The sequence below is a fragment of the Mustelus asterias genome, unplaced genomic scaffold (assembly GCF_964213995.1).
Source record: "Mustelus asterias unplaced genomic scaffold, sMusAst1.hap1.1 HAP1_SCAFFOLD_3400, whole genome shotgun sequence".
Classification (NCBI taxonomy): Eukaryota; Metazoa; Chordata; class Chondrichthyes; order Carcharhiniformes; family Triakidae; genus Mustelus; species Mustelus asterias.
This window is the reverse complement of record NW_027593345.1, coordinates 20,001-30,382: the sequence shown is the minus strand read 5'-3', so window position 1 is coordinate 30,382 and position 10,382 is coordinate 20,001. Positions and strand designations below refer to the sequence as shown.

The 10,382-nt window shown below is 61.8% G+C and overlaps 1 protein-coding gene across 1 annotated transcript in view; it reads right to left on the bottom strand.

Annotated features, from left to right (window-relative positions):
* Window positions 1–876: 876 nt before the first annotated feature.
* Window positions 877–10,382, bottom strand: part of LOC144490529 (inhibitor of growth protein 4-like) — a 28,283-nt gene continuing 18,777 nt past the window's right edge. Inside the window, exons 3-5 of the mRNA XM_078208259.1 lie at window positions 10,047–10,213; window positions 6,896–7,010; window positions 877–989 (exon numbers count right to left, since the gene is read on the bottom strand). Coding sequence (XP_078064385.1) covers window positions 877–989; window positions 6,896–7,010; window positions 10,047–10,213 — 395 coding nt within the window. The remainder of the gene's footprint in view (window positions 990–6,895; window positions 7,011–10,046; window positions 10,214–10,382) is intronic.

Sequence of the window (10,382 nt, the reverse complement as noted above, 5' to 3'; positions counted from 1 at the left end):
TCCTCTTTGACACTTATGGTTCCCCCCTATTTTTGCTTCATCTGCAAATCTGGCCATCGGATCAAAATAAATCGACTTTAATTCACCCTGAAACAGCCCTGTGAACTCCCTCACCATCTCACACACTTCAAAATGATCGCCTCTCATTCTTCCAAAACCAAGAGGCATCCATCTGCCTGTTCCCCGCACCCCCCTCTCCACATCGCACAGTCCCTCTCATCCAGGAATCCGGAACCATCATCGCTCTCCCGCCAAGGCATGTCTGTCTGTCTACATTGACTGCTCCATCAGAGATCTGCCAAACCCTTGGACAGTCGCAGGAATGGGGCTGATTCTCCCTCCCTCCCGAACCCCAGGGATCGGGAGCAGGAATGGGGCTGATTCTCCCTCCCTCCCGAACCCCAGGGATCGGGAGCAGGAATGGGGCTGATTCTCCCTCCCTCCCTAGCCCCAGGGATCGGGAGCAGGAATGGAGCTGATTCTCCCTCCCTCCCTAACCCCAGGGATCGGGGGCAGGAATGGGGCTGATTCTCCCTCCCTCCCTAACCCCAGGGATCGGGGGCAGGAATGGGGCTGATTCTCCCTCCCTCCCTAACCCCAGGGATCGGGAGCAGGAATGGGGCTGATTCTCCCTCCTTCCCTAACCCCAGGGATCGGGGGCAGGAATGGGGCTGATTCTCCCTCCCTAACCCAGGGATCGGGAGCAGGAATGGGGCTGATTCTCCCTCCCTCCCTAATCCCAGGGATCGGGAGCAGGAATGGGGCTGATTCTCCCTCCCTCCCTAACCCCAGGGACAGGGATCGGGATCAGGAATGGGGCTGATTCACCCGCCAACTCGAACCTTCAGTCTTTAACCCCTCCACTGTGCAAAACCCTCACGTGTGAGCGATCTTCAACTTCTTCTGTCCGTTTTTGGGGGTGTCATCGTCTGAACTCTTGACTTTTGACCTGGTTCGAGTGGTTCTTTTCTCCTTCTGGCCCCGGCATTCTGGGAGGAACAAGAAAATGTTCAGTGCTGAGGGAGCGCCGCACTGTGGGAGGGTCAGTGCTGAGGGAGCGCCGCACTGTGGGAGGGTCAGTGCTGAGGGAGCGCCGCACTGTGGGAGGGTCAGTGCTGAGGGAGCGCCGCACTGTGGGAGGGTCAGTGCTGAGGGAGCGCCGCACTGTGGGAGGGTCAGTGCTGAGGGAGTGCCGCACTGTGGGAGGGTCAGTGCTGAGGGAGTGCCGCACTGTGGGAGGGTCAGTGCTGAGGGAGCGCCGCACTGTGGGAGGGTCAGTGCTGAGGGAGCGCCGCACTGTGGGAGGGTCAGTGCTGAGGGAGCGCCGCACTGTGGGAGGGTCAGTGCTGAGGGAGTGCCGCACTGTGGGAGGGTCAGTGCTGAGGGAGCGCCGCACTGTGGGAGGGTCGGTGCTGAGGGAGCGCCGCACTGTGGGAGGGTCAGTGCTGAGGGAGCGCCGCACTGTGGGAGGGTCAGTGCTGAGGGAGTGCCGCACTGTGGGAGGGTCAGTGCTGAGGGAGCGCCGCACTGTGGGAGGGTCAGTGCTGAGGGAGCGCCGCACTGTGGGAGGGTCGGTGCTGAGGGAGCGCCGCACTGTGGGAGAGTCAGTGCTGAGGGAGCGCCGCACTGTGAGAGGGTCAGTGCTGAGGGAGCTCCGCACTGTGGGAGGGTCAGTGCTGAGGGAGCGCCGCACTGTGGGAGGGTCAGTGCTGAGGGAGTGCCGCACTGTGGGAGGGTCAGTGCTGAGGGAGCGCCGGACTGTGGGAGGTTCAGTGCTGAGGGAGCGCCGCACTGTGGGATGGTCAGTGCTGAGGGAGCGCCGCACTGTGGGAGGGTCGGTGCTGAGGGAGCGCCGCACTGTGGGAGGGTCAGTGCTGAGGGAGCGCCGCACTGTGGGAGGGTCAGTGCTGATGGAGCGCCGCACTGTGGGAGGGTCGGTGCTGAGGGAGCGCCACACTGTGGGAGGGTCGGTGCTGAGGGAGCGCCGCACTGTGAGAGGGTCAGTGCTGAGGGAGTGCCACACTGTCAGAGGGTCAGTGCTGAGGGAGTGCCGCACTGTGGGAGGGTCAGTGCTGAGGGAGTGCCGCACTGTGGGAGGGTCAGTGCTGAGGGAGCGCCGCACTGTGGGAGGGTCAGTGCTGAGGGAGCGCCGCACTGTGGGAGGGTCAGTGCTGAGGGAGCGCCGCACTGTGGGAGGGTCAGTGCTGAGGGAGCGCCGCACTGTGGGAGGGTCAGTGCTGAGGGAGCGCCGCACTGTGGGAGGGTCAGTGCTGAGGGAGCGCCGCACTGTGGGAGGGTCAGTGCTGAGGGAGTGCCGCACTGTGGGAGGGTCAGTGCTGAGGGAGTGCCGCACTGTGGGAGGGTCAGTGCTGAGGGAGCGCCGCACTGTGGGAGGGTCAGTGCTGAGGGAGCGCCGCACTGTGGGAGGGTCAGTGCTGAGGGAGCGCCGCACTGTGGGAGGGTCAGTGCTGAGGGAGTGCCGCACTGTGGGAGGGTCAGTGCTGAGGGAGCGCCGCACTGTGGGAGGGTCGGTGCTGAGGGAGCGCCGCACTGTGGGAGGGTCAGTGCTGAGGGAGCGCCGCACTGTGGGAGGGTCAGTGCTGAGGGAGTGCCGCACTGTGGGAGGGTCAGTGCTGAGGGAGCGCCGCACTGTGGGAGGGTCAGTGCTGAGGGAGCGCCGCACTGTGGGAGGGTCGGTGCTGAGGGAGCGCCGCACTGTGGGAGAGTCAGTGCTGAGGGAGCGCCGCACTGTGAGAGGGTCAGTGCTGAGGGAGCTCCGCACTGTGGGGAGGGTCAGTGCTGAGGGAGCGCCGCACTGTGGGAGGGTCAGTGCTGAGGGAGTGCCGCACTGTGGGAGGGTCAGTGCTGAGGGAGCGCCGGACTGTGGGAGGTTCAGTGCTGAGGGAGCGCCGCACTGTGGGATGGTCAGTGCTGAGGGAGCGCCGCACTGTGGGAGGGTCGGTGCTGAGGGAGCGCTGCACTGTGGGAGGGTCAGTGCTGAGGGAGCGCCGCACTGTGGGAGGGTCAGTGCTGATGGAGCGCCGCACTGTGGGAGGGTCGGTGCTGAGGGAGCGCCACACTGTGGGAGGGTCGGTGCTGAGGGAGCGCCGCACTGTGAGAGGGTCAGTGCTGAGGGAGTGCCACACTGTCAGAGGGTCAGTGCTGAGGGAGTGCCGCACTGTGGGAGGGTCAGTGCTGAGGGAGTGCCGCACTGTGGGAGGGTCAGTGCTGAGGGAGCGCCGCACTGTGAGAGGGTCAGTGCTGAGGGAGCGCCGCACTGTGGGAGGGTCAGTGCTGAGGGAGCGCCACACTGTGGGAGGGTCAGTGCTGAGGGAGGGTCAGCACTGAGAGAGCGCCGCACTGTGGGAGGGTCAGTGCTGAGGGAGCGCCGCACTGTGGGAGGGTCAGCGCTGAGGGAGCACCGCACTGTGGGAGGGTCAGTGCTGAGGGAGCGCCGCACTGTGGGAGGGTCAGTGCTGAGGGAGCGCCGGACTGTGGGAGGGTCAGCGCTGAGGGAGCACCGCACTGTGGGAGGGTCAGTGCTGAGGGAGCGCCGCACTGTGGGAGGGTCAGTGCTGAGGGAGCGCCGCACTGTGGGAGGGTCAGTGCTGAGGGAGCACCGCACTGCGGGAGGGTCAGTTCTGAGGGAGCGCTGCACTGTGGGAGGGTCAGTGCTGAGGGAGCACCGCACTGTGGGAGGGTCAGTGCTGAGGGAGCGCCGCACTGTGGGAGGGTCAGTGCTGAGGGAGCGCCGCACTGTGGGAGGGTCAGTGCTGAGGGAGCGCCACACTGTGGGAGGGTCAGTGCTGAGGGAGGGTCAGCACTGAGAGAGCGCCGCACTGTGGGAGGGTCAGTGCTGAGGGAGCGCCGCACTGTGGGAGGGCCAGCGCTGAGGGAGCACCGCACTGTGGGAGGGTCAGTGCTGAGGGAGCGCCGCACTGTGGGAGGGCCAGCGCTGAGGGAGCGCCGCACTGTGGGAGGGTCAGTGCTGAGGGAGCACCGCACTGCGGGAGGGTCAGTTCTGAGGGAGCGCTGCACTGTGGGAGGGTCAGCGCTGAGGGAGCGCCGCACTGTGGGAGGGTCAGTGCTGAGGGAGCGCCGCACTGTGGGAGGGTCAGTTCTGAGGGAGCGCCGCACTGTGGGAGGGTCGGTGCTGAGGGAGCGCCGCACTGTGGGCGGGTCAGTGCTGAGGGAGCGCCGCACTGTGGGAGGGTCAGTGCTGATGGAGCGCCGCACTGTGGGAGGGTCGGTGCTGAGGGAGCGCCGCACTGTGGGAGGGTCGGTGCTGAGGGAGCGCCGCACTGTGAGAGGGTCAGTGCTGAGGGAGTGCCACACTGTCAGAGGGTCAGTGCTGAGGGAGTGCCGCACTGTGGGAGGGTCAGTGCTGAGGGAGTGCCGCACTGTGGGAGGGTCAGTGCTGAGGGAGCGCCGCACTGTGAGAGGGTCAGTGCTGAGGGAGCGCCGCACTGTGGGCGGGTCAGTGCTGAGGGAGCGCCACACTGTGGGAGGGTCAGTGCTGTGGGAGGGTCAGTGCTGAGGGAGTGCCGCACTGTGGGAGGGTCAGTGCTGAGGGAGCGCCGCACTGTGAGAGGGTCAGTGCTGAGGGAGCGCCGCACTGTGGGAGGGTCAGTGCTGAGGGAGCGCCACACTGTGGGAGGGTCAGTGCTGAGGGAGGGTCAGCACTGAGAGAGCGCCGCACTGTGGGAGGGTCAGTGCTGAGGGAGCGCCGCACTGTGGGAGGGTCAGCGCTGAGGGAGCACCGCACTGTGGGAGTGTCAGTGCTGAGGGAGCGCCGCACTGTGGGAGGGTCAGTGCTGAGGGAGCGCCGGACTGTGGGAGGGTCAGCGCTGAGGGAGCACCGCACTGTGGGAGGGTCAGTGCTGAGGGAGCGCCGCACTGTGGGAGGGTCAGTGCTGAGGGAGCGCCGCACTGTGGGAGGGTCAGTGCTGAGGGAGCACCGCACTGCGGGAGGGTCAGTTCTGAGGGAGCGCTGCACTGTGGGAGGGTCAGTGCTGAGGGAGCACCGCACTGTGGGAGGGTCAGTGCTGAGGGAGCGCCGCACTGTGGGAGGGTCAGTGCTGAGGGAGCGCCGCACTGTGGGAGGGTCAGTGCTGAGGGAGCGCCACACTGTGGGAGGGTCAGTGCTGAGGGAGGGTCAGCACTGAGAGAGCGCCGCACTGTGGGAGGGTCAGTGCTGAGGGAGCGCCGCACTGTGGGAGGGCCAGCGCTGAGGGAGCACCGCACTGTGGGAGGGTCAGTGCTGAGGGAGCGCCGCATTGTGGGAGGGTCAGTGCTGAGGGAGCGCCGCACTGTGGGAGGGTCAGCGCTGAGGGAGCACCGCACTGTGGGAGGGTCAGTGCTGAGGGAGCGCCGCACTGTGGGAGGGTCAGTGCTGAGGGAGCGCCGGACTGTGGGAGGGTCAGTGCTGAGGGAGCGCCGCACTGTGGGAGGGTCAGTGCTGAGGGAGCGCCGCACTGTGGGAGGGTCAGTGCTGAGGGAGCGCCGCACTGTGGGAGGGTCAGTGCTGAGGGAGCGCCGCACTGTGGGAGGGTCAGTGCTGAGGGAGCGCCGCACTGTGGGAGGGTCAGTGCTGAGGGAGTGCCGCACTGTGGGAGGGTCAGTGCTGAGGGAGCGCCGGACTGTGGGAGGTTCAGTGCTGAGGGAGCGCCGCACTGTGGGATGGTCAGTGCTGAGGGAGCGCCGCACTGTGGGCGGGTCGGTGCTGAGGGAGCGCCGCACTGTGGCAGGGTCAGTGCTGAGGGAGCGCCGCACTGTGGGAGGGTCAGTGCTGATGGAGCGCCGCACTGTGGGAGGGTCGGTGCTGAGGGAGCGCCGCACTGTGGGAGGGTCGGTGCTGAGGGAGCGCCGCACTGTGAGAGGGTCAGTGCTGAGGGAGTGCCACACTGTCAGAGGGTCAGTGCTGAGGGAGTGCCGCACTGTGGGAGGGTCAGTGCTGAGGGAGTGCCGCACTGTGGGAGGGTCAGTGCTGAGGGAGCGCCGCACTGTGAGAGGGTCAGTGCTGAGGGAGCGCCGCACTGTGGGCGGGTCAGTGCTGAGGGAGCGCCACACTGTGGGAGGGTCAGTGCTGAGGGAGGGTCAGCACTGAGAGAGCGCCGCACTGTGGGAGGGTCAGTGCTGAGGGAGCGCCGCACTGTGGGAGGGTCAGCGCTGAGGGAGCACCGCACTGTGGGAGGGTCAGTGCTGAGGGAGCGCCGCACTGTGGGAGGGTCAGTGCTGAGGGAGCGCCGGACTGTGGGAGGGTCAGCGCTGAGGGAGCACCGCACTGTGGGAGGGTCAGTGCTGAGGGAGCGCCGCACTGTGGGAGGGTCAGTGCTGAGGGAGCGCCGCACTGTGGGAGGGTCAGTGCTGAGGGAGCGCCGCACTGTGGGAGGGTCAGTGCTGAGGGAGCGCCGCACTGTGAGAGGGTCGGTGCTGAGGGAGCGCCGCACTGTGAGAGGGTCGGTGCTGAGGGAGCGCCGCACTGTGGGAGGGTCAGTGCTGAGGGAGCGCCGCACTGTGAGAGGGTCAGTGCTGAGGGAGCGCCGCACTGTGGGAGGGTCAGTGCTGAGGGAGCGCCGCACTGTGGGAGGGTCAGTGCTGAGGGAGCGCCGCACTGTGGGAGGGTCAGTGCTGAGGGAGCGTCGCACTGTGGGAGGGTCAGTGCTGAGGGAGCGTCGCACTGTGGGAGGGTCAGTGCTGAGGGAGTGCCGCACTGTGGGAGGGTCAGTGCTGAGGGAGCGCCGCACTGTGGGAGGGTCAGTGCTGAGGGAGTGCCGCACTGTGGGAGGGTCGGTGCTGAGGGAACGCCGCACTGTGGGAGGGTCGGTGCTGAGGGAGCACCGCACTGTGGGAGGGTCAGTGCTGAGGGAGCACCGCACTGTGAGAGGGCTCTTACTTCTCTTCCCCTTACTGGATGAGCTATCGTAGTCGCTGGAATCGATCTGCTTCTCCTTTAGGTCGGCCTCGAAGCGAGCGAGATCCGTATCCAGTCGACGGATGTGTTTGTCGACCTGGGGTGTGGGAGGGGCGGGGGAGAGAGAGAGAGAGAGACGGGGAGAGAAAGAAAGCGTGTCAGACATTGCGACTGTCTCTGGGTGCTGCCTCCTCTCTCCCTGCCCCGCTCCCCCCCCCCGTACACAGTGCGGGCACTCCTTGAAGCAACGGAGGAGACCCCCCTCGAGGTCCATCCCCTCCGAAGGCGGTCACATGCCCAGGATCCGCAGGCTGGCTCGAGGGATAGAGATGGACAGGCAGGATGGAGAATGGGGCATTGTTGAAAAATCGGCTGCTGAAAGGTGGTGTTTTTTTTTAAAAAACCGTGCAAATGAAACGTCGGTGTAAACGGGGATCCCAGAATGAAAACATTTTGTATCGAAGGCCAAGCAGCAGGGTTGCCAAGCCCACAAACAGGCTTTTGAATCTTCCTTTTTAATTTCGGCCAATCGGTATCAATCAGGCACTTGGGATAGCAGCAACCAATTGGATTTCAACTTGACACTTTTGGCAACCTGGGACCAATCCTGTTGGTGGGGGATATTGATGTCATCACAGGTATAAAAGAAGGGGGCAGCGGAACAACAAGCGGAGACGGCAACTGCCCTTTGCCAGAGTAACAGCCTCATCCACGAGTTAGAGAAAGCTCCATCTCGATCGCGGAGAAGACAGAAGTTCCAGACAGAAGAATCAACAAAGACCCAGAATATTCCGGAGAGACAAAACGGTTGATGAAGGAAGGGCCGTGGATGTCGTCTATATGGATTTCAGTAAGGCATTTGACAAAGTCCCACATGGCAGGTTGGTTAAGAAGGTTAAGGCTCATGGGATACAAGGAGAAGTGGCTCGATGGGTGGAGAACTGGCTTGGCCATAGGAGACAGAGGGTAGTGGTCGAAGGGTCTTTTTCCGGCTGGAGGTCTGTGACCAGTGGTGTTCCGCAGGGCTCTGTACTGGGACCTCTGCTATTTGTGATATATATAAATGATTTGGAAGAAGGTGTAACTGGTGTAATCAGCAAGTTTGCGGATGACACAAAGATGGCTGGAATTGCGGATAGCGAAGAGCATTGTCAGGCAATACAGCAGGATATAGATAGGCTGGAAAATTGGGCGGAGAGGTGGCAGATGGAGTTTAATCTGGATAAATGCAAAGTGATGCATTTTGGAAGAAATAATGTAGGGAGGAGTTATGCAATAAATGGCAGAGTCATCAGGAGTATAGAAACACAGAGGGACCTGGGTGTGCAAGTCCACAAATCCTTGAAGGTGGCAACGCAGGTGGAGAAGGTGGTGAAGAAGGCATATGGTATGCTTGCCTTTATAGGACGGGGTATAGAGTATAAAAGCTGGAGTCTGATGATGCAGCTGTATAGAACGCTGGTTAGGCCGCATTTGGAGTACTGCGTCCAGTTCTGGTCGCCGCACTACCAGAAGGACGTGGAGGCATTGGAGAGAGTGCAGAGAAGGTTTACCAGGATGTTGCCTGGTATGGAGGGTCTTAGCTATGAGGAGAGATTGGGTTGACTGGGGTTGTTCTCCTTGGAAAGACGGAGAATGAGGGGAGATCTAATAGAGGTGTACAAGATTATGAAGGGTATAAGAACATAAGAACATAAGAAATAGGAGCAGGAGTAGGCCATCTAGCCCCTCGAGCCTGCCCCGCCATTCAATAAGATCATGGCTGATCTGACGTGGATCAGCAGAAGGGTATAGATAGGGTGAACAGTGGGAAGCTTTTTCCCAGGTCGGCGGTGACGATCACGAGGGGTCACGGGCTCAAGCTGAGAGGGGCGAAGTATAACTCAGACATCAGAGGGACGTTTTTTACACAGAGGGTGGTGGGGGCCTGGAATGCGCTGCCAAGTAGGGTGGTGGAGGCAGGCACGCTGACATCGTTTAAGACTTACCTGGATAGTCACATGAGCAGCCTGGGAATGGAGGGATACAAACGATTGGTCTAGTTGGACCAAGGAGCGGCACAGGCTTGGAGGGCTGAAGGGCCTGTTTCCTGTGCTGTACTGTTCTTTGTTCTTTGTTCTTTTAAAACCTGGTTGTAATTTAGAGAGTGGCTAAAATTCTATTTTGTTTTGTTAATTAAGTGTGTGGATGGAGAAAGAACGGCTACAACAATGATGGCAAAAGTGGCTTTAAGATGGCTGAGAGCTAAGCATGCTGGGATTTTTGGTCAACTTATAGGTTGACATAGAAACATAGAAACCCTACAGTGCAGAAGGAGGCCATTCGGCCCATCGAGTCTGCACCGACCACAATCCCACCCAGGCCCTACCCCCACATATTTACCCGCTAATCCCTCTAACCTACGCATCTCAGAATTCTAAGGGGCAATTTTTAACCTGGCCAATCAACCTAACCCGCACATCTTTGGACTGTGGGAGGAAACCGGAGCACCCGGAGGAAACCCACGCAGACACGAGGAGAATGTGCAAACTCCACACAGACAGCGACCCGAGCCGGGAATCGAACCCGGGACCCTGGAGCTGTGAAGCAGCGCTCGACAATCACCAGGCAAGACTGTTCTCTTCCTGTGGGGGAGCACTTCAGCAGTCACGGGCATTCAGCCTTCTAACAGGACTAGATAGGGTAGATGTAGAGAGGATGTTCCCGATGGTCGGGGGGAGTCCAGAACCAGGGAGGTCACAGTCTGAGGATTCGGGGTGGACCATTTAGGACGGAGATGAGGAGACATTTCTCCACCCGGTGAGCCTGTGGAACTCATTCCCACAGGAAGTAGTTGATGCCGAAACATTGAATGTATTCAAGAGGCGGCTGGATAGAGCACTGTGAGGCAAACGGGATCAAAGGTTATGGGGAGAAAGCAGGATTAGGCTCCTGAGTTAGACGATCAGCCATGATGGTGACGAATGGCGGAGCAGGCTCGAAGGGCCGAATGGCCTCCTCCTGCTCCTATCTTCTACGTTTCTATGTTTAACAGCTAGCTATCTCTGTTGTTCCAAGTCAAACACCTGTCTACTGTGTATTTGACCTGTGACCTCCCAACCACACCCCCCGTGACCCTTGACCCCTGACCTACCATCTCATAGGTCTGCATGGCGAGTTGCACCTTGTCATCGCCGAACTCCTTGCACTTCCCGTAGGCCCCCTGGATCTGCCTCACCAGCTCCACCTTCTGGTCGGAGGTCAGCGTGCGGGCGTTGGTGACGTATTCGCCCGCCAACTTGTCGATCTCTGTCTTCAGGTCTGCACGGGGGGCGGGGGGTAGAGAACAAGGGGAGAGACGCAAGGGGGAGGGAAGGGGAGTGCGGAATGGAGGGGGAGAGAACAAGGGGAGAGATTTGAGTCAGAGCTCCTTCGCAGCAACCCCCAAACATACCCACCCTCCCTCCACCGGGCAAATGCCATCGCTCTC